Source organism: Aythya fuligula, chromosome 8 (genome assembly GCF_009819795.1).
Source record: "Aythya fuligula isolate bAytFul2 chromosome 8, bAytFul2.pri, whole genome shotgun sequence".
NCBI lineage: Eukaryota > Metazoa > Chordata > Aves > Anseriformes > Anatidae > Aythya > Aythya fuligula.
Window position 1 is genome coordinate 4776903 of NC_045566.1, and position 23685 is coordinate 4800587.

Genomic DNA, 23685 nt, shown 5'->3' on the forward strand with positions numbered 1-23685 from the left:
CAGCTGTTGAATTTGTTGATGCAAATCTTTGCAGGCAGGGATTCATAACCTGAATTTTTTATCACTAAAATGAGTTACACTGGGGCATAAGAAGTCATGAGGCAAAATGTGATCTCTCTGGTATAACCCTACACTACTTTGCCTTGCCTTTCCAAGGGTGCATGGGCTGTAGCTCCAGTTCTGGCTACCTTTGCCTCCTAGTGTGAATAAAGTTTCTGTGGTGTTTTTCTAAGGGATCTCAAAGGCATCTTGCTCCGCTTTTAATTTTCTGTGTTCTTCCAGACTTCCCTCTGTAGTGTTTTCTGCAAAACCCATTCTCTGGACGCCTTTTGGCTCTGCTTCAGGCCTCTCCGTGCTGGAACCCCCTTGCCAAAAAAATGTGGGTGGTGACCTAGTCCAGTAGACAACCCATGCTCCAAGAAATAATCTCTTGGAAGAAGAGCCATCTTTAGCACAATTTACCATTCAGCACAGGCTGGGGCTAGGGTCTTCTGTTGCTTGGGTAATTATGGCTGCAAAAGCAGCCTCTTACCCAGCCCTCGAAATCAAGGGCATGTTATGTCTTCTAAGCAATATCCGTTCAGCTATGGAGTGTGTTTATGTTTCTCATGTTAAAAAAAAAAAGGGGAGGGGAGAAAAAAAAAGGGAATCTGAGGTTACTGTTTTGCTGGAAAAATGTCAAGACTCGATTGGCAATATCCCACTAAACCACAAGTTTGTAGGAGAGAAAACAAAACCATTGGATTTTCTGAACTATGCCTATGCGCGCTTAAAGAAAATGTATACCATATAGGTCAGTTATGCTCTTATTATAGCTGTGGCAAGCGTACATATAATTGAAATGCGGAAATACTACCCCATGCTGTTCAGTGAATGAAGGGAAAACAAATCTTTATTATTCCTGGGTTCATATAATATATAGGAACACTATTGTCTTTTTTTTTTTTATTTTATTTTAAGCCAGTTTTAGCTTTCAGATGTATTTTATTGTCTGTGGGAACATGTGTTTTACAGACCTGTCATGTGAAAGCTATTAACAAGAGGAACTGGAGAAATAACAATAAGCCACGTAACCGTGGCATGTCTACTCCCCGAGTTCAACTGTTACGCTGCCGCTTCAAGTGCATGTGAAATTGGATCACACCGAGCGCCGTTAGCTCTTCTACTGCAATTTTTCATTGGGAAACTAAGGATTTTTTAAGTGGCCTATTAATATCATATTGCTGGCATCAGAGGCACATTTCAGGGCCAAGCTGGCTATGCCTCAGAACAGTTAAATAGCAGAATGAAGATCAAATGGATTCACACGAGATGTCCGATCGTATTTACCAAATCCGAGATGGGCATGCAGGTCTGAAACCTTGGTTTATCATTTCACATGTGTTGGAAACTGCCCTGTCCTGCCAAGCACTGCAGGGCTGAATGCTCACCATTAACCCATTTCTGGAGCTTTTGGAGGTGATCTGGTAGGAGTCCTGAGTGGTGGCCCTGGCTACTTCCAAAAGGCTTTGGGTATGAGTGGTTTTGGCCCTGCTCACTTGGAGCAGGCAGCGGATGAGTGGCACTATCTTCTTTTATTTTTTTTGTTAATAGGCTAACAAAAAACCCCTAATAATCCTGGATTAGGTAAACCTGTTAACAGAGAGCAAAGGGAGCCAAAATGGATTGCGCAAACAAAGGACAAAAATTGTTCCCGTGGAGATGAGGAAAGTTATTTTGATTATGTGTTAACTCCTCAAGCAGTACCTTTGCAAATCACGCTCAGTGGACTGTGATCCAAATTTATAAAAAAAAAAAAAAAAAATTGTTTTATTTTTTTCATTGCTGGTTAAAACAAACAAAAAAAAAACCACTGATCTCTTGGACTTCTAGCTGTGCTAACAAACCAAGGGGGGCTTAAGCAAGTTGATGGTTGACAAACATTCCCACATGCTTTCTACTAGGTCTGGGCATAAGACTTGCTATTTTGGCCCAAAGCTTGAGCCACTCTGCGTTGTCACCTAAATGGCATCCCCTGTGCTTTCCACTGGCCACGGCTCATGGTTTTTCTGCTTTGCCTTGGCCCCATCCTTTACATATTCTTGCTGTGCTGCATCAGGTGCTCTGCCTTGTTTGTTTTCCTCTTGCCAGTGTTCTGCTCTGTGAGTGGGAGGAGGGTTTCCTGCACGTTGTGGTCTGTGATTTGCTCTGAACGGGGTTCAGAGAATTAGGGCCTTGCTTTGATGGGGATGTACTGCTTAACAGCAAAGATGGATGGGGAGACTGAGGCATGAGGAATGTGTGTGCCCTGTGCAAGTTAACGTTGTGGCTGGGAAATACCTTTTGAGGTAACGCTGTGTTTCACCAAAACACTAAGGAGAATATGGAGTTTCACATGCACAGCAATCTCGGTGTCCTTTTGTGTGTCCTAATCCATGGCAGTCTGTTTTTTGAGCCCAGCACCTGATGCAGAGCTCCAGCTGAGCTGGTTGGATGCATCTGACTTGTGCAGGGGCTTTCAAATGGTGTTTTATTAAGATTTTCACGTGGCCTTAGTGTGATTGAAGGGGAATGGGCTCTGATGGGCTTTCAGTAGCTACTGGAGCTGGGTGCAAGCTCAGGTTACCCTTGTGTGGATGGGTGGAGGACGGATGTCCTGTGGCTGCCCAAAACACATAGACTTAGGGCATGGGAGGGTACCAGCATGCCCGTACCCTGTAAATAGGAGGGAGCCAAGGGAAGGCTTCCAAGGCATAAAAGGAACGTGGGTTGACTTTAGCTGGGCCAGTCAGGTAGGAAATGCAGTGCTGATACCCAATCCCTCAGTGTTTGTTTGCACAGCTCGTCCTGCCTGGCGGCAGGGCGCTGTGGTGGGGCATCAGCCCACCGTGGAGAAAAGTGCCAGCTTTGCTTTCATGGCTTTTTGCCGAGGGATTGCTTTTGGGGTCCGTTCCTGTAAGTTAATATTTGCAGTGCATGAGGCTTAACTGAAACCAGGCAGAGCAGACATCTGATAACCATAACAGGAGAGATGCTTTCTCCCCACAAGAGCAACTTGGAAAAACAAAACCCAAAGCTATCCCCTCTGGAAAGATAGCAATACGAAAAGAGAAGCATCAGGAATGGCACTGGGTGGTTTGCAAGGGTTTTTCTACTTTTATTTTATATGTGTGTACATATATGTATATATGTATAATTTTTATGGCTTGTTTGTATTTACCTTGTATCACTGATGGGTTGCTTATCGTCTCCCCTTCTTTCTAGCTGGGTTGCCCTTCCTCATCATTGAAACAAGCACAATCCAGCCCTACCAGCGGGGCTTCTACTGCGACGATGACAGCATCAGGTACCCGCTGAAGTCGATGGAGACGATCAACGATGCAGTGCTGTGTGCTGCAGGCATCCTCATTGCCATCCTTGCTGTAAGTACCATCTTTGAAGCCTCCTCTCCTGCCCCTTGGGCATTCATGACAGCTTTTTTTAACCTCTGTAGCCGGTCCGTGCTATGTACTGAGGTGCACCTCTCCTCGGCGGCTATCTGACTTCCGTGTAAGTTCAGTGAACATTTGCAAATGAAAGCTGGTAATGGGAGGAATAAGATTACTCTCGAAGCTCATAAACAGGCCCAAAGCTGTTTGGGCAAGTCTGGGAGCTCTGCAAGAGCTTTTTCACCCTGTGGTAGGAGTTCAGAGCAGAAGCAAAAAGAGTTGAGTGTCAGTGAGGACTTGGCATGGTTTGTCCCTATTCAAATAACTCTAGGTATTTGCCTATTTTATAAGGCTGAAAAAAAAAATAATAAAAAGATGAACCTTTTCAGCTAACCAGTACCTGGAAAAGTTTCACAGGTTAGTATTAGATTTTTAAGAGATTGTATAATACAGGCATATTAAAAAGACAATTAAAATCTTCCACGGGGAGCATATTCCCAGAGCCCTCACTGTAAAAGGTAGTTGATACACCACCTTCCCAACGTCTTCATTTCTTTTCCTGCCAGGTTTCCTAGAGCTATGCTAAGAGATGATGATTGTACAGTGAGAGCTTTATATTTCAGCCAAAAAGCTGAACTCAGCCCATGGAGCTGAGCCTCCTTCCACCAGCACGTGTCTCATGCTTGGGCAGGAGCCGTCTCCTGGCTGCTGGTCAAACACTTGCATCTGCAGATGAAATTCCCAATGAGTTATTTAATGAAAAGTACCTGCATTTTCCTTGCTCACCTGCTGGCAGCACAGCTCAGGTGCTTTCCCAAAGATGCTGCCTTCCTCTTGCTCCATGCTGGAGACGGGGAGGTCAGGAGCACTTGTTCCCCTCTTGGCTTCCATCCTCCCTCGTGGGAGCAATGTCATGGCTGGTAGATATTTTAGTGTGGCATGGTGCCTGCTCCAGTAACACCTTGTCCCCAGCCTTGCTGCTTTGAGTAGTTAATATAACAGAACAGTTCTGTTGGAAGGGACATTCGAAGATCTTGGAGTCCAATGAATGTTCCCCAGAATAGCCTCCCTGTGTTGTCCCTGGGCGCTCATGAAGCGCCAATGTTCCCTCTCACTGGGGCCAGCAGAAACCATCCCGTTCCTTTCATTTTGCTGCCAATAGGCCATGAGTCTGCTCGCAGGCAGCAGCGAGATGTGCAGTACATCTGCCAGCTTGTGCCCATCCCTCCATCATTCCCTGACCACGTGCGTTTACTTTAGCAGAATAGGTCCCCAAAACACCTTCTCCTTATTCCCTCCCTACTCAAAGCAACCCCCAAAAGGTGACAACCCCCTAATTCCATAAGTGCAGCAGAATTTTACCCTGCAGGTGAATTACCCCCGAGTGTGGAAAAGCCATAAAAACGAAATGAGAAAGCCCCTCATTTTCACATTACTGCCTGAGCTATCGTCATGCTGGCTGCATGCGGAGTGTGCTTCGGATCAGTAATGAGGCGGTGGCAAATAGAGGAGTTGGAACAGAAACTGGAAACATAATCAGCTGCCTATGTGATCCATCAGCTTTCTACCAAGAAATAGCAGGTCAATTAAAAGAAAAAGAAAATCCCCAAAGAATTAGATGTTTCTGCACTGGTTTCACTGTGCCCACAACAAATGTAATTTAATAAGGTAAATTCACAAGCTCCGTTATTTGCTGGTGAGTGATACAAATGGCTAACGAGGAATTGAAGAAACAGATTTCTGTGCTATGGCAGCACGTGTGGAAAATTCAAGTCAGTCTGACCTCTTTTTCAGATGTAACCCAGATACCAGAATTATTGTAGCATAATAGGAATTCCTTCCAAATCCACAAAGCACTGACTCTGTTCCTTTTTGCTCAAAACATTTGCCTTCGAAAGGCAGGACAGCGGTTAGGAGGGCTGCCAGGGGGATGGCATGTTGGGTGGCAAAGCCAAAATCTTACACCCTTGCCTTACGTGGCGTGATGGGCAGCCTAGCCCTGGGCAAAAGGTCCAGGTCATGTTTTAAATGGCTTGAGGACACTCAGAGCTCCAGTTAAGTAAACACAGAGCCACAGACCTTTGCTTCCATCAGGCTGTGAGGAGATACACATTTGTCTTTAATACCTACGTATTTACTGATGAAAGGCAAATTCCCATGCAGATGACCCTGAAGTTGTGGGCTGTGTGCTCCCACATCTCTTCTGACTGTTTCTGCTAGAAAATTGTCAGTTTGATCTTCCTGGATTAAAGAAGCACGTTGGTGTTCACTGGGATGGAAAATGCCCTTTTCTTCTTCCTGAGCCTTGTGCAGGCACCACTGCAGTGTGGCCCCAGCCCTGACACCTGATGAGCTGTAAACACCTGTGGAAAATACCTAAGGAGGTGGATTTCATGGGTAATATGAGTTTCACATCCAGGTTAGCTGACTGTTTTGCAGTTCGAGGTGATAGGCTTCAATGCAATTAAGCACAGAGAACGATGCTCCAAAGACCTAAGGGTTCGAAAGACTCTAAGCAATCACAGGCTAATTGAATTGCAGCTGATACCTTGTGATAACAGTGAAATGGGCATGAGAACTGAAAATGTGCAAAAGGCATGCACAGACAGAAGAGCTTGCTATTGCCTTTGTCATAATGGCCAACTTTTTTGAACACGTGTGGCAGTCACGGCGCTCATCCCACGTGGATGGCTCGCCAGGGACACGAGGCAGGAGCAGAGCTGAATGGATAGCTTTGACTTGCTCATTTTCAGGATGTCTTTTCAGTTCCTGCACATCTGTGCTACGTTAATTTTCCACCATCCTGCTTTATCTGGGACGGCACTGCCAAAAAAACAAGTTTACCCAATTTTAGTTTCTCATTAAGCTTGAGCCATGACTTTAACTGAGCGTGGAGGGCTCACGGCTGCCCAGCCGTGTGTTAGTGAGGGAATGAAGTCTCCAATTTACAATCTGCTACATGTGTGCAATTACCGAGACCACCAACGGTGAGAAAAAAATATTAATCCCCAGACTTTTGTTGGTCCTTGCTAAAAATGTTGGTCACATGCCTTTTCCCAGGCCAGGAGCCTCAGCTTTACGTGGCTGTTTGTGCATTGGGAGCGATGGCACATCAGCTGGTATCAGATGTCGCCCTTAATTCAGCTCGTCTCCCCTTTGCAAGAGCTGGAGAGCTGCGAGGCTCAAAACTCCCTTCTTGCAGATTTAGGTGTTTAGGAGGCTGCAGGCAGTGGCTGTGCCCCTGTGTGCATGGCAGAAACCTTTGTATGCTGGGTGCATGATGAAGGCAGAGACAAGGTACTTGCAGGTTTTTGTCACCAGCATGAGAATGAGCCCAGGGAGATGCAGATGGATGGGAGTGAGTCTCCAAACAGCCCCAAGGACCATCCGCATCCATCATCTGCATCCACTCCGGATGCCCAAGTGTTGCCTCCTGGCAGAGGAGCAGGAGATGCTCTGACATTCTTCTGTGGTTCTCATGCAAAGAGATTTCCTGGATCCCAGCTTGGGCTTGAAGGTAGCCCAGAATGGGGATAAAGATTGTGCAAATGATGGTTTGGAGTCTGTGAGGATTAAAATGGAGCTGGTTAGCTGCAGCTCCCCAGGCAGCTCTTGGGCACGACCAGGCTTCCAAGAGTAAATATTAGATTTGACGTGTAAGCCCTGGATGACAGTGCAGCTGCCTGATGTATTTCTGTGTACAGCTGCTGAAAGATCTGGCTTGGTTTTTGTTTTTTCATTATTGTACTTGTATCTCTTCTTGATAAACCCTGCTTAGCTGCGATTTCAGACGCCTTAGGTCAACCTTTGTTTTCCAAGCTGTGGTACGAGTGAGTTCAAACAGTGATACAACTTCATCTCTTCTTGGCCTAATTGCCATACTTTTCCAGTTTATTAGTTTCCAAACGTTGTGCCAAGCTTTTAAAAAGGTAGGCAGGGGAGCCTTGTCTCCTGAACGCCTCTGGCAGGCTGCCACGCCAGCAGGAATATTGCTGCCTGCTCCAGAAAGGGATTAACATGAAGGCATTTTTCCTGATGGTTGAATTTACGTATCGCCGTCCTTGTGACCAGACCAGAGAGGGGCAGAGACGACGGGGCAGCCAAAACAAAACAAAGAAACCCCTTGCCTTGCTTTATTGGTCAGGTATAAAAGCATTTAAAGTAATGAATGAAATCCTGAAGTTGTAAATCTGGAGCTCAAAAGCTAGGTGTGTAACGTGACAGAGAACAACTTAAGCCTTTGCCTCTTTGGGAGAGGTGAGACATTTGGACTTGGTTTCACAGCCAGATTTTCATTAAGCTGCCTTTTAAAAGTTGGGATTACAAGAAGCCAGCCCTCTGCTCTGCGATGGCAATATTGCCAAAGCCTTTGGTGGCACCACAAATGCATCGTTTGCTGCCATGCAACTTAGGGATCCCTTGAGGTTCCCAGCAATACCTGGTGTGTGTGGTGGCTTTGCATGGCTGAAATGGAGTCTGGTGGTGGCAAATTTGGGGCCAGAATCTGGGAAGCTCAGCGTTTTCTGAGTCATGCCCTGTTGTGTGCATGGGTTTCAAAGAGGAAGAGAGACAGGTTGGGAAGTTGTTCATTTTTTTTTTTTCCTTTCCAAAGTCACTTTGATGTGGGGACAGTGAATCTGGCTTCTCCTTCCCAAACAATCCCATGTTATGTATCTGTTTTATGCTGAATTTTTATTTCTGTGACACTGAAATAGAATAGAATGGGGCACTATTTCAGTTCTGTGAAGATACACAAACATGCTAAACCAAAATCCAGCTTTTTTTTTTTTTTTTTTTTTTTAATTTTCTATAAACAAAACTTTGAGGAGTGCAATCTCTTCTTGAGAGGCAGTAAAAAGCGGAAGATGAGGAGGATCAGGAGGTGGCAACCTCTGGACTAAGCTTTACTCACTATGGCAACAGATTCTTGGTTTGAGATGCTCAGAGCAAGAAGAGCAAATCATTAAGCAGCCTGTTGTAAGAGTGAATTTTGTCTCTCCTGGCTTGCAGCTTGGCACATCTTCATCTTGCTGTCTCGGCTGGTTTTGCAAAGCATCCTTCCCTCTCTCTAACCCCAGCCCCTCTGTGTTGCTTGATCCCCGCAGATCATCACGGGAGAGCTGTACCGAATCCACTACCTGAAGGAGAAGTCGCACTCCTTTATCCAGAACCCCTACGTGGCAGCGCTCTACAAGCAGGTGGGCTGCTTCGTTTTTGGCTGTGCCATCAGCCAGTCCTTCACAGACATTGCCAAAGTGTCCGTCGGGCGCTTGCGGCCGCATTTCCTGGAGGTTTGCGACCTGGATTTCTCCACCATCAGCTGCGGGAAGGGGGTTTACATCCAGAACTACACCTGCAGGGGAAACGACAGCAAGGTCCAGGAAGCCAGGTGAGAGCCCTTGTGTCCCTGTCGGGGGGAAAGCGTCCAAAGAAATGGGCTGCTGATGCCAAAACGGTGTCTCACGCTAAATATTCTCAGGGTTTCTCTGCCAGCAGTAGACGATCTCGCTGCTGCTGTCCCTGGGAAGGCTGCAGCAACGGGTGGTTTCCCTCGGGAGTCGTGGGGTTCGCCTGAATAGTTTTCTTCTTCCTTTCTCTGTACTCCTACACTATTGTTTCGTGAGAGGTTGCTCAATGTGGGAATTCACCATAAGAGCTGAGTTAATGTCAGCCATCCGTCCCGCTGTGCAGGGAGGGCTTCTCCTTTAGGTCCCTAGCACCTCCCTTTCACGCTCCTCATCAGACTCATCCCATGCCCAGTTTTGACATTTTTAGGGGGAACCTAAATGAGGGGCGCCTAAATGCCGTAATCAAGCGACCGGAGAAGTGCTTGCTTTTCATTTCTTCACGGTTTCCTGGTTATTTGAGGCGAGACGATGAGTTATCGTGCTGTCCTGGAAATAGCTGCACTGTCCCACGAATAGACCAGGAAGGGACGAACAATGCGCACATCCTGCCCATCCGCTCGTTTTCGGCCTCGGGAACGAGCAGGGCGGATAACAGGGCTTTTGTAACCCGAAAGATGGGGGAGTTGTGGTTCCCTCTGCTTTGGGGCCATCTCGCTAGCTAATGGGCAAGTTACCCTGTTATGTGTAATCTTGTGACACCGAGAATATGGTAGTGGCTGGTTCTTAGCACCTGTTTGTTTTGCAGGAAATCCTTCTTCTCCGGGCACGCGTCCTTCTCCCTCTACACCATGCTGTATTTGGTGGTAAGTGACCTCAGCCTTACTGGAGATGGAGCTGGTTCAACCCCTGACCCCCACCCCAAGGCATTCCCCCCCGTTCGGTAGCAATAGTAGTGAGATGAGGACTAGAGATGGGGGCGTTGGTTGAAAACAAGAGCCCAAACACGCCAATGGTGGAAAAAATCTCACTTTTGGACCCTGCGGTGTTATTTGGGCTGGAAACTCCCGGGTTATAGCTGAGCTGTGCAGCTTTTGGATGTAGCCAAGGCTGCAATTAAATCCGAGCCCTGCTACCCCAGCAGATGACTTGTGCATTTTTGCTCACCCCAAGCTGCGGTTTCCACCAGGGAGAATTTTGAGGGTGCCAAAATACTGCATTGGCCGTGGTGGTGGTGGGGGGATGCACCGTGGCATCTCCATCAGGGGTGTGGGTTGATTCCTAGGCTGTGTTTCAGGGCTGGCGGAGCAGGTGAAGCTGCCTGCCCGGCCGGATCTGTCGTGGAGGGCTGGGGCTCGTTTTCCTTTGTCGGTGACAAATGGCTCTGCCCTTCCTGCGCGGGGCCCGTGCCAAGGTGCTTCCTGCCAGGGCTGCCGCAGGCACGCTCCCCGCGCCCCCAAAAAGGTCCCGCACTGAGTTTTTTTTGTGGAAGGGATTTGGATAGTGATTTGTGCTTTTAAAAAAAAAAAAAAAAAAAAAAAGGTTTCAGGTTCCTTTCAAGATTTGTCCCCCCTCCCCATCTCCTGTAAGCTCAGACTGGCAAGCAAAGAACCAGCCCTGTGCTTGTAGTGCTTGTAAAAACATTAAACATGAACTCTTATTTATCTATTAGCAGTGCTTCCCCCGTCCCTCTACTTTCTCCTCTGAAAAGATAAATTACTGCAGCTCCCTCCTGGCTTTTAATCCCTGGATTTACCCTCCGTGGGCTGGGCGCTGTTCCTGTAATTTAATTACTAAGCTTTCCAGGCTGTATGGGGAGAGTGTATTAAATTCTTTCCTCATTCCCCCTGTAGTTTTTTTTTTTTTAATCTGTTCTTGAAATATTTTGGGAAACAGTTTGGCCATCTCCTCCTCCCAGCCACGTTACAATAATGAGGTTGAAGCTCTGCCAGGTGCTAGGCTGGGGGAGAAGCAGCCCGCACCCCCTGTGTTGCCCTTACCAGAAGCCAGTGTGGGGAGGACGAGGCAGGAAACAAAAGAGAAACCAGCTCCCTGCCGCAGCGTGTGTGGTGTTTTGTTTTGTTTTTTTTTTTTTCCATTTTCCCACCGACAAAAATCACTGCTTGCACAAAAATGGCCCTCCTGTGCCCCAGCCAGGGCACCCGAAGCATGGTGGTTGGCAGCATCTCCCCCACCCCGTGCCGGAGCCGCCTCGTGATGCTTCGCAGGAGGCTCGGCCCTCCTGCCCTGCCCTCGCAAAACTTTCCGAGCTGAGTTTGGAAATTGTCACTCTCACTGCCTCGGGAGGGGCATTTATTTATTTCTGAGTGTTCTGCAGGCAGGGAGATAAGTTGGCCTGGCATCTGGAGGCAGCAAGGACTGCCAGTCCCCACTAAGTCGGTCGTGTTTCTTCCTCGAATACTTAGCAAGGTTACTGGTACTTTTATTTTTTAGGAGAGGCAGCTCCCAGGCCTTTTTGGAAGCCCAGCACGACCTCTCACCCTTTTCACAGCATCGTAGCCTGTGGCAGGGTAGGGGACAAACCTGGGCTTCCCAGGCAGTGCCTCGGGGAGAGCCCAGCCCCATCCCACATTCCCAGTCGCTCGCTTTGGCCATAGCTGGCCGACACTGCCAGGGCTTGACCCGCTTTCCAAAGGGCGCCGTGCAGACTGCTCTGCTTTGCCAGGACTTTTTGTCCCTTGTTTTTCTGAAAAAACAGTGGTTATGGAACAAGTGAGATGCAAAATGAGAATTCAGATGCCTGGAAGGCACTGGTGGCAGGGGGTGCGCTGGAGACCCTAAAGCAGTAACGTGTAGCATTCCCTTAGGACATGTGGAAAAAACGTGGCTCATTTTCCAATGCTGCTTTGTACTAGTGCCTGCACTAATACAAAGTAGCCTAATTTTCTTTTAGCTTTGCAACAGGCTTTGGAAGTGCTCCTGTGTAACTATGGGGGCCATGACTTCTGAGCAAAAATTCAGCTCCAATCTGTTCACTATCCTTTCCTTTCCCTTTATGGGAACATCGGAGCTGTCAGCACCCAGCAGCCGCTGCTTCTCTCCCCATCTGCTCCCCTTATTCCTCTCCATGGAGCAGTTTTGTCCCCTAAGAATGACTTTGTTTTAAACTATACCTTGTCTGGTTACTGAGATAAGGTTGGTAGCAGGCTCCCTCTGACCGGCTGTTCAGTTGTGCAGTGCCTTAAAAAGTCGGGAAAAAATCACACCCAGGGTTCAGCCATAAATGCATGAGGGGATTTTTGGAAGACTAGCTAGGGACAGTGATGTTGTAACATGGCAGCAGGTTGTTGCTGGAGCAGTGGCAACTGGGAGCTGGCGGGGGACCTCTGCAAACTGGAGGCACTGGTGGTAGTGAAGGCACTTTGGGGGCATTTTGGAGCTGAGCAAGAACTGCAGAGGTTCAGCTGGCCAGCCGTGTCCTAAGTGCAGCGTCCAAGCTCTGTGTTGAACAATACTTCATTTTCCAAGAACAAGTCACTTCCTGGCATGCCCTGGCATGGCTCTTGCAGCCCATTCTGCACGACGATGGCTTCAAGTCCTGTGTCCCACGCGATGGAGGTTGTGGGTGCAGAAAGCTTTAGTCGGTCTATTAAAAGATATTACATCACCCCACGCTTGAAGTCAAGCCACCTTTAAAATGCAGCATCCACACGTGGGCAGGGGGATATTTTTGATGGAAGTTTGCTCTGTGTGTGCTCACCAGTGATGTGCTGGTGTGTATAAACCCCGTGCAGAAACAAGTTTATGGTCAGTAATATGTTGTATGTCCTGGTGGGATCTGTGGCCAACGGGGTCTGTCTGGAGACCTCAAGGATGCTGCAAAATGCCTTCCGTTGGGGAAAATACCTGCAGAATCCATCATTGCTGGAGTGTGTTGGGTCTGCAGAGGGTCCTGCAGGGTCTGAGGCTGGGCAGGAACAGGGAGGCGGTGGGTGACCAGTGCCTGGTTTCAGCACTGAGCCCTGTGGCCAGCTGGTCTCTGTTGGGCACTATTGGTTTGGGCATGGGATCCCAACAGGGACCTGTGAATTGATGCCAAGCCCTGGAGGGCTTTGGTGGAAAAGTCCCACAGAAAGGCGTTTGCCACACAGTCAGAGCTCCTGGGATTTCATTATAAGCCCTGAGACTTCAGGGCTAAGTTTCTCGCAGCCTCCTTGTCACCAAGAATACCCAATTAACATCAGGCCTTTGTATAAAAATTTAAAAGGGGAAATTGCGCTTGGGCAATCCTCTTTGTCTTAATTTTCCTTGCTTTGTTGCTCCTTGGCTGAGCGAGCCCATAGCCCATATTTATAGCATGCTGAGGAAGGTGGAGGTCTGTAACAGCTCACGGTGCACCCAGCCCACACCTCAGGTTTGTGGGGAGGCTTTGAGGGGAGCAATGGGGTTTTCTGCTCCCATCAGGTACCTGAGACTATAATGCTGATTTTTTTTTTTTTCAGCCAGAACGTCCCCAAAACCCCAGCCAGTCGCTCAGAGGGTGAAGGAAAACTAAGTTATATCCCTCAGCAGCGTTGGCTGATTCTGGAGAAAATGAGAGCGAAACAGAGCAGCTTAGGTGTTAATGGCCATTCGGTGGGTGAGGTTGAAGCCTTCAGATCAGAAGGGGTTTCATTGTGGTCTGCTGTTTGTATGGAAACTTACAGGTGCTTCTGGTTTTGCCTGGGTGACCATGGAGCTTTGCACTGGCGTTTCTTGCCAAGGGCAGAGAAGCTCCCGATGCTGCCGTGCTGCTGAGTGATGATGTGTACGAGGGAAGCTCCACGGTGGTTGTGGACTTGGATTGAGGCTTAGTGGTGACCTAAGTACGTGAAAAAAGTGGTTTATACCAGAGGCTGGGGCCGAGGTGCGACCTTCTCTGCCGAGCAGACGGCGATATTCCCAGTAGGGTGGGAGGATGCTGTGCAGCCAGCAGAGGCGGGGAAGAGGCAATCAGCTCGTCCACTTGGTGCTGGGAGGTCTTTATCCTTCTGCCTACATCGAGGGTTTGAGGACTTCTGGCCTCACACCGTTTCAGTTACTGCTCCAGATGGGGCTGGAGGAGGTAACGTCAGGTTAACTCCGAAACAAGACCGGCTGCTTCCCAGAAGGAAACCTTGGGGTGACTCAGAGCCGTGGTTGGTGGAGCTCAGCCTTGTGGTGGGGGCAGCGTGAAGGAGATGGGATGTCTGGGTGGCAGAAAGCCCTGGGAGGCTGGAGATGAGGTTCTCAGCCCGTGTCCCCTGCCAGCTCCTCCCCAATGGGTTCGCTCAGGGGTTGTGTGTGGCCGCGGGTTGTCCCCGCCGACGCTGTGGAAGTCCCCTGGCAGGAGCAGAGCTATGCGATGCCCTCGAAGCCATCTGCTCCGTGGTAATTCGGCTCCTGCCAGAAGCCAGGCAGTGGGTGGGAGCTCCAGACAGCTCCTGCTGTGATCTCGCTTCATTCTCTCCATCCACCCCTTCTCTGGGCTGTTCCCATTGATGCTGCTCCTGCCTTTAGCTGCCCTGTGACAGTCTGTGGTGCAGATAACCCAGGCTGTGGTCTTGCTCCGCCGTCCCCTCCCTGGAAGAGCTTTGTCCAGCCCCACGTTCCCACCCAAACCTGGCAGTCCTTAGCAGGCATCGCTCGGTACGTGCTCCCAGCCTGCTTCCAAAGCAGGTTCTCAGACAAGTGTGGGTGTGAGTCGTTGCTGGGTGCTCCGGTGGCTTCCAGGACAGTGCTGCTCAGCCTTTCCACGCCTTACACAGGGCCAGAGGGTGTACACAAGCTGCACAGACCAGGGTTGTGCTGGGGAAAGTGGGAATCAGTATGCAAACAGCCCCTTGCACCATTTGAAGGAAACGGGGCTTGCGTGACCTTGCCGTCTGCATCTGCCTGGCAATTTGTGATAACTTTTGAACTCCTGGGCTGATTTCAGCAGGGCACAGTGGGGATGGAGTGCAAGTTGCATGGAAGTAGGGGAACGGGACATCGCGATGCAAACATGCAAGTTTTGCTCCAAGTCCAAGTGGTTTCGGACTTGGCTGTTTCCTGGAGCAGGAGGCACCGGGGCCAGAGGACACGGGGGCAGAGGCTGGGCAGGGGAAGGGAGGGCAGTTTTTGCAAGTGTTTCTAAAGAAAAGGTAAAATCTCCGTATAATCTAGTTGATAAAATGGTTTGCCCAAAGCACAAATCTCAAACAAGTTAGACATTTCTTTCCTTGTTTTATAGAATTTCCTGTGTTTTTTTTTTTTTTTAAATCACTTCAGACTCCAAAAGGTGTCTGTTTTATCATGTTCAAATTCAGTGTTAGTTTTTTATTGCTAATTTTTAACCAAAAATTTGCTTCATCACTTAGACCTATCTAGTTCGAGCTTGTGGGATATAAGGATTTGAGGGGATGTTGGGGTGGTCTAAAGGGACAAATGTCAGGTTACCCAGCATCAAATTTCATTCTTAATGGCTTTAGTGGGACACAGCCTGAAGTGTAAGACATTAAGTTTCAAACCCCCTGGTAGAACTAAGGGTAACAGTTTGTAAGATATAGTACATGGAACTATTTTTGCTCTGCAACGACATACTGGAAGCTGAGCTTTGCACTGTACCCTGGACCCGAAAGTATTCCTGAGACATTTACTTCACCAGACTGCAGCAGTGGGGGGTGCCACAAGGATCTGAGAGCCATAGCTTGTCCCCCAGCATCTTGTGGACCAGTTTGCACAGTGTGGGGTGTGTGCTGTGGGGATGTGGCCCCGTTCCCAGACTCTGGCTGGTTTGCAGAAATATTCCCCAGAATCATAATGTGAGCTAGCCAGCACCAAGCTGTTTTGGTGCTGCTCTCTTCCATGCTAATTGGCTAACAATTTGGGTAATTTGGAGCATCTGCTCCATTCCGATGACATGTTTCGTTTCCTTTAACAAGCCTGGTGTGTATTCCTTCCAAAAAGGGGTAAATAGAATGCTTATGCAACAGCCAGACACACTAAATCAACCAACACAGGGTTCCCCCATATCAGCTTTCCAATTAATTCTGCTTCAGTAGGTAAATGGTATTATTAAGCTGCTTGGGGTTTCTGGTGAGAGCTTCGTTCCCTCCTGTCTCAAGGCAGTGTGAACTGCTCTGGGTGCACAAAAGGGGCTGTAAATGGGTATCAAGCCCCTTGCCAGGCTCCAAAGTGGCAGGCAGGAGGTCACAGGCCTGTAGAGAGCATCCTTTGTGTTAAAAACTCCCCCTCCTTGCTCCATGGGGCCCCTGCATCTACCCCAGTGCAGGTGGGACCCTCAAATTAACTCACCCTTTTTTCTTTTTTTTTTCTCTCTTCCCTGCAGTTTTATCTGCAGGCCAGGTTCACGTGGAAGGGCGCCCGCCTGCTCCGTCCCCTGCTGCAGTTCACGCTCATCATGATGGCGTTTTACACCGGCCTGTCCCGCGTGTCAGACCACAAGCATCACCCCACCGACGTGCTGGCAGGCTTTGCACAGGGAGCCCTGGTGGCTTACTGCGTGGTGAGTGCTGCTGCAGGGGGGGCCTCTGGGGCAGGGGTTACTGGTGCTGCTGCTGTGAGCTCGGCTTTTTAATGTAGCGGAAGGGCTCGTGAGAAAACTGTTAACAAAAGCTGTGTCTGCTTGTCTGTGGCAGCCTGGGCTGCTCTCATGCAATTTACTCTCTGAGGAGTGACCTGACTGCAGGACCCGTAACTGGAAGTGACAGATGGAAGTGGTGGGGGGCACTGGGGCTGTTCTCAGGGTTGCTGCCTTGCCTGGAAACAAAGGGGCTGGGGTCACTCATGTCTTTGTACAAGCTCCCCAAACCAAGGCTGTAACAGCTTACCACTTTCTGGTCTAGAGGTGTTTTTGTTGTTTTATTTTTTAACTGATGGAAAAGTGATGCAAAACAAGGCAAGGAATTAAGTTCCCTAATGCTTTATTTCTCAGGGAGAGAAAATAGGTTGTGTATATACTTTCCACTCGCGGATAATAATCCGTAGCTAAGTCAAAAATGGCATGTCTGGAAAGTTGTTATAAAGCATTATTAACCCACTGGGCAATGGTTGTTGGGTTGTGGCGTTGCTGAATGCCAAAGTCCCATTCAGGCACGTGGAGCCAGCAGATGCAGAAGGCAGCTGCCTTAACCCTGCCGCCAGCGTCAGCACAGCTCCTGCATCTTCCGTACCAATACTGCCAGGGTGTTTCCACACATCCTGGTCATCTTTTCCTCTGCGGGGTTTGCAGGAGGTCCAGACACCGGGTCACATCACCAGGCTGTGTTACAGGGGTGCAGTTAACCTTTCCATATGCCAGCAGTATTTGGGATATAGGGCAGTGGCTGCCCGGATCACGGTGTCAGGAAGACAGCAGCTCTCCGGATGCTTGGTGCAGACATCCCCAGGCTTCCTGGCTGGGGCCAGCGGCAGATCTGGCCGTTTTCCCCCCAGCAGATGGAAGCTGTGCTGGGAAGGGGAGGCCACAGCAGCGCTAGGCTGGTTTTCCTGTATGGAGGCAAAGCAGTGTAGGAAGCAGCTGCCTGCGAGCTTCACAGGTGGGCACGAGTTTGCTGGTGCTGCCCTTTCCAGCCAGCTTGTGGAAGGGCTGGTCATCTCCATGCCCTTTGGAGACAGGGGTTGGAGGCCAGGAAAGCCTCACCCCAGACTCTTTGGGGTAGGTGGAGGTCTTAGAGCGTTTTGTTGGTGTGTCCCAGGGCTGCTAGCCCAGGTTGGGTTCAGGTGCTCATGCAGGGGATGCTGCAAAGCAGAGGCAGGGACCTGCTGCTCTTCCCCTCCCTGCAGCACAGCCTTCAGCAGCACGCCGGATGATGGCCGTTAAAACACCGTAGTTATCAGGCTATAATTTCTGCTAGAAACCGATTGTGGGTTTCACCTCCGAGGACTGCCAGGACTTAAATCCAGGTTGTGCTGCAGCAGACGCGTTTGTCCTCCAGTGCCTGAAATAACAAGCAGAAGACATTAGTGTCAAGCGCTTCCAGCTGATGAAACATTCGGACTTGGTTCCAGGGTGAAATATAATGAGGACTGCTTAAATGGAAATAGTTTTTATGCACGTCGCAGGCAGCCTGCTATGTGTCGTGCAGTTTATGTCTTTTCTGATGGAGAGAAAAGGGGAGGTGTCAGAAGGACACACTCCTGGTGTTGCTCTGGTTTGATCAGAAGGTTGATTTAACCTCTCTGTCTGTGATTAAGGAATTCTTCGGCATACCGAAAAGGAATATGACTTGCTAAGTGGCAATATAAGATATTGGCTTTGTACAACAGGCGCTCAGTCTTCTGCTGTCAAGTTTTCTTTATGGGTGGAGAGCACCTTCTACAGGAAATGGAGCTAATCCAAGTGAAAAACTTTGCACGTTTATTAGTCCTTTTTTGTGTTAAACACTTCAAGCATTAGGAGGATTTAACACACTGTTTTAACCCCAAAAGATCATGTTTCATGATTCCTATAAGTGTTTGTATAACCTCCAGCCACGTTGAAGTGAAATACAGTTTAAAGAGAAAGGAAACCTCTTACCCAGTCTCTGAATGAAACCCCGAAAAGCAGCAAGCAGCACAGTAAAGGCTGAAGTGCACAGGATGACACTCCACCATAACTCACTCCTGTCCAAAACAAGGACCAGGCTCAGCGTAATCCCCATATGCTTCTTGAACTGAGCACTCTCCTCCCGTAAATCAATTTGTCATGGCTGTGTCGGTGCAGAAATTGGACATCTTTTTGATTGAATCCAGCTCTCCGAGGTGGGCACGCGAGAGCGCTGGCACCAGCAGCCAGCCGAGCGGAGGTTTTACGCTTGTTAACAGCCAAGAGGAAAACCATCACCAGAGCAGCTCAAGATGCTCATGCTCTGAGATGCGGCAGCAAGAGGCCAGATCCAGGCTTGTGATCCTCTGTGGGTTCAGCTGGATCCTGTGATGGAAATAGAGGCGCAAATGCTGCTGCTTGGATGCCCTGTAAATGACTTTACCAGCTCCGTTACAAAACCAGGCAGCCAGATACCAACATGTCCCCAAGGAAAAAGCCACTTTGCATGTCAGCTCCTTCCGTGCCTGTCTGTGAAGCAATAAAAGCTGAGCAGCAACAGCTCGGCTTCCTGAATCCGCAGTTATGGTTGTAGGAGTGAATTGCCATTTATAGCAGGTTTGGTGTCTATTCAGCTCAGTTCCTTATCTTCCTGTGCTGATATGGACTTGCAAAAGTTGTTTCCAAGGACAACTAAACTTGCCGTGTGAGGCTGTGGGTAGCTAGAAAATGTGGAGAGGCAGAGGGGAATGTCTCAGCTCCTTCCCTGTGTTACCCAGCCTGAAGGTGTAAATCTGATATTACTCATTTGAGCACCTTGGATTTTTTTTCCCCCCTCATTTATCTTGTTGCTTAGATGTTGGATCTGAGTACTGGAGGAGAAAAGTCAAATGTGCTGCTAATTCCTGCAGCTGCCACATGCTGCTCTTCCCAGGGCTTCAGTTCAGCTAACCCACACCTTGCTCTGAGTTACCAGCGCTTGATGATACCTGAAGCTGAGCCAGCGACTTCGGGCTGGCAGAAGCCACTGATGGCACGACTGAAGTTCTGGGATTTGGTACCAGCTAACAAAAAAAAGAGTTCTGGCTGCTTTTTGCTACCTCTGGAGGATCTGTGCTGTCTAAGTCTTTTCCCTCCTGGTGTGGGGCTGAGGTTTGGCATGGGAGAAAGTGCCCCGGTCTGACGGTGCTGATAAGCTCAGTGCAGTGGCTGCCAAGGGAGGATGTGGAAGTTTCCTCCCAGCACTTTGTTTCTTATTGTGTTGCTGCCTCCCAAAATTGCCAAGCGCTGGCTTTTTCACATCCGGGAGAGGGCTTACATCACGGGATATTTAGGAAAAAGCAGTCAGGAATGGCTCCTCCTCTATTCTCTGGGCTGGTGGGGAAAGGGCAAGATGTAAATCAAATCCATCGTGTGCTTTGGACTTGCTGCCTGTAACGTTTAGTACAATTTGGATTTGAGGGCGTCTCATTGCCTACCTGGTGTCTGCCTAAATGTGTTATTTCACATCGATCCCATCCCTAAAACGGCTTGTATGAGTCAGGCAGGCTCATTGGAGACCTTTGTTTTGTGTGAGTGTGAGCCGTGTGTCTGTTTCCTGGCTTTTTAACCCGCTCAGCAGTGGGGTTGGGGTCCTGCTCTTGGTGAAGACACAGCAATAAATGAAATTGTTCTGTCATGTTTTTATGCTGTGTTATGTGAGGTCTGAGCCTTCTGTGTCCTACGGGAAGGTGGTAGCAGGTGCTGGGGCTACATGCAGGAATTCAACAGCACAAGAAGCGTTTGAGCCTGCAGCTTTGTACGTGCTTTGTAAACCAAATTTGTGAATGAAGCATCTCCCAGTGGGGCTAAGTTTGCCTTTCCCTCTTGTTCCCCCAGGTGTTTTACGTCTCAGACCTCTTCAAACCCAAGACAAAGACCTGCCTGCCACCGCCCCCCATCCGGAAGGAGATCCTTTCACCTGTGGACATCATTGAACGCAATAACCATCACAACATGGTGTAGGCCTTTGAGAGATCGGATTGGCGTTGTATTTTATTTTATTTTTTATTTTTGCAAAAAAATGACTGCTGACAGCAACTACCTGCTGCTCTCAAATCTCATCAGACAGTAGAATGTAGGGAGAGACTTTCTTGCCCGACCGGTAAAGTCTTACTCTGTGGTCTTTTCAACTTGCGACATTTGGAGGAGAGGGGTGGTGGTCAACTAAGTCAGAAGCGACAGTGAGAAACAGACACACGACAAAAAGATGAACAAGCAAAGAGAGCTGCCGGAGTCCTGGATGTGCAATTGGTTTGAGTGTTCATGTTGTAGTGAACGCCAAATTGTTCATAGCGTAATGAACACTAAGGGATTTTGGAAAGCAGGCCATCTTAGTTGTTTTTGTTTTCTTTTTTATGATGAAGATGTCCAATGCCTGCGAGGAAAAAAAAAAACAACTCACAATTGAATTATATAGCACTATGTATGAGAAACAGCACTGAGTCAAGATCTGGGATTGGTTTGTAAGAGTTGCTTTTTTTTTTTTTCCTATCGGATGCTAGTTTGTTTTTGCCTCCTCTGTTCCATACTGTGACTTAGCGTAGAAGAAGCTTGCCCAGTCAAAGATCTCCGGAGGGTCTCTGTTCACACTACACACCTTTCACAAGCAGTCCTGAGACACGCAGCGAGGTTGAACAAACCCACCCTTGGCACAGAAAGCCACATTTCTTCCTTCCCGCTCGCTTCCTGGCGAGGCTTCATCCTGCCTGAGCCACCGGGCGCATGCAGCAGCCGCAAATGGCCTTAAAATGGAAAAGAGCATCCTCCGCTTCCCGGTCCTCCCCCCCCTCAAAATCGCAGCAGATTTTCTGTGCGCTCACGGTTTGGGCAGTGGCGGCTCTGCCGGAGGCACGTTCGCACTACGACCTCGGGGCTGAGTCCCGGGGAAACTTTAATTCTGCCGTTTTGGGACGGGCTGCTGGGCGGCACGTCCCAGCCTGGGTGTCAGTCGGTTCGTGCATCCCCCCCCCCTGCTTCTCCCGTTGGCGCCCTGGTGTGCGCTGCCGCTGCGGGTGCCAGGCGGAGTGCTCTGTTCGGGGACGCCGGTGGGAAATCAGTTGTGCCTCCGCCGAGTGTGATTTTTTTTTTTTAATTTTTTTTTTTAGTTTTTGTTTTTGCCCGGAAACCACAGGTTTTTGGCTTGCAGACCTTTCACAGAGCGCGCTTGCAAAGGGATCACGCAAAGCATGCAGAACGGCCATTTGCACATCCTTCGTACAGAATCCGTCCTATCATTTCAACTATAGCAAGCTATGATTTTTTTATATATAAATATTATATAAATAATGTATAAAACCTTAAAAATTAACTATGTAAAATATTATTTCTGAAACAATTTTAGATATATCCACTATGACTATAAACTGTGTCCTGACCTGTGTTATTTACATTTTGCTGCTTAAAAAAGCATTGAATTAATTTTTTATAGTCGACTAAAATATTGTAGTTCTGTGGTAGTAATATTTTAATGAAAATAACTACAATTAGAGACATTTGTATAAAAAAATCATATTAAATTGTCTGTATTTTTGTAATGTTCCATTTTGTAAAGAGAAGAATATTCAAAGACTTTTGTAGAATACAAAATTAAAATTTGTATCTGCGAAATTATTGCTGTATAAATGTGCTTTTTAAATAAAAGCTCATAACACAACTAAACAGCCCCACGTGTGTTGCGTCCTGCCTTTGGGTTGAGCCCTCCTGCCCAGGGAACTCGGGTCACCCTTTGGGACTTGATGCACGAGTCATCTGGATGTAGGGGACCCGATGCCACCATAGGTAGGCTTCTGGGTGGAGAGGGTATGGTGGCTGCAATCACAGGTCTGCATTGAACTGCTCCTGACAATGCGCAGGCTTTAAAGACATTTCTTTTTATTGATTGCATCCCTTTCTCCATCAATATTCTAAGATTTAAATAAATATGTTTTTTTTTGTGTTTGTTTGTTTTTAAGAGTCTGGCTGCTGGGTCTCCCAGGAGGGCTCACAACTCTGCCAACACCTTTCCCATGAAACAACCTCATGATATTTTGCAACTGAACCAAAAGCCTTGCAGCTTGATGGGTTGTGAAGATGTGGGTGGAAGGGGAAAAGAGGAAAAAAAAACATCCCACAGTGGCGTGTGCTCACATACACACACGTGCACAGCGTACAGTTCCACTTCAGGCTTGATTTTTTTTTCCCCCACTCCTACAGGATCTGAGAACAAAATTAACTCCTTGGTGGTGACACCCTCAGTCAGAGCTGCGTTTCGGCCACTCCTTGGGTGAACCACATTGGCAAGATAACGCAGCACAGAAATAATTTGCAAGAATGCATGACAGGAAGTGAATACCACATCAAACTGAAAATAAATAGCAGGTGGAAATTAAGCAGGCAGAGCTCAGCTAGCACTTGCTATTATTACCGTAATTAGTAGTAGTATTTTATTACGTGTGGAACAACTTAGTAAACCTGTGCCTGTCCTAAATGTAAAGGGAGCTTTGCTAGTGTTGGGTGTATGGAAACAGGTGTACAGATATATGGGGGACAGAGGAGGGCTTGGGGAGCATCAGGCAGCTGGGGAGGTGGTGAGATGCTGGAGGCCTTGTGTGGGATGTGTAGGCCAGGTACGGGGCAGGAAAGGCAGTCAGTGCATGTTTCTGGACAAGGCAGCAGGCTTTAAGGTTATAATGTGTGTCCTGGTGTCAGTAGCACCGTGTCCTATTTCTGGCTCTGCTGCTCACCCCTGCTGACTGCTTGGTAAATAAGCAAAGGGGAGTGATGACTGCCAGCAGCACAGTCCAGAGTGCCCTGTCCCGATTAGCAGAAGAGTGAGTGTATAGGTGCTAGAGGAGAAATGAGTTCTGGGCATGCTGGTCCAGGCAGTGGCAGGGTCATGCTGGACACCAGTGTGGGAGGCATCCAGCAGCACTGCGAGCTGCCAATTGCACATCACAGGCACCACCGCAAGTGTGGAGGGGAGACTGAATGGGGTGGCTGGATCTGAGCAGGCAGTGTGAGCCATGAGAACAGCAATGGGGCATATCTGTTATCATCGCTTCCTGCGGGGCAGGAAGGAAGTGAAAGAGAAAAGAGTGAAATGGAAAAAGAAAAAAGAAAAAAAAAAAAAAAAAAAAACACTTTTAAAACCAAACCATAAATGCTCTAGGATCTGAAGGCAACCACTTCTGCAGGCAGTCCCTGAGCAGAGTTTGTGCATGCTGCTGGAGCAAGCACCGTGCCAGGTTTGGTCCTTCATGCACATCAGCGGGGATGGGGAGCAGCCACGAGACTGTGGCTGGCTGGGTTGGGCAGCACGGTGGTTTTCATGCTGCAGCTCTCCCAGTGAGTTTGATGGATGAAAAGACTCAAACACATTTATGCAAACCAGGCACGTTGCTGGAGCCCG

General features: G+C 48.4%; 1 protein-coding gene across 1 annotated transcript in view; it reads left to right on the forward strand.

Moving 5' to 3' along the window:
- Positions 1–20707, forward strand: part of PLPP3 (phospholipid phosphatase 3) — a 41035-nt gene extending 20328 nt beyond the window's left edge. The window contains exons 2-6 of the mRNA XM_032192534.1: positions 3244–3401; positions 8513–8796; positions 9561–9618; positions 16062–16238; positions 20136–20707. Coding sequence (XP_032048425.1) covers positions 3244–3401; positions 8513–8796; positions 9561–9618; positions 16062–16238; positions 20136–20261 — 803 coding nt within the window. The 3' untranslated portion in view covers positions 20262–20707. The remainder of the gene's footprint in view (positions 1–3243; positions 3402–8512; positions 8797–9560; positions 9619–16061; positions 16239–20135) is intronic.
- Positions 20708–23685: the final 2978 nt, after the last annotated feature.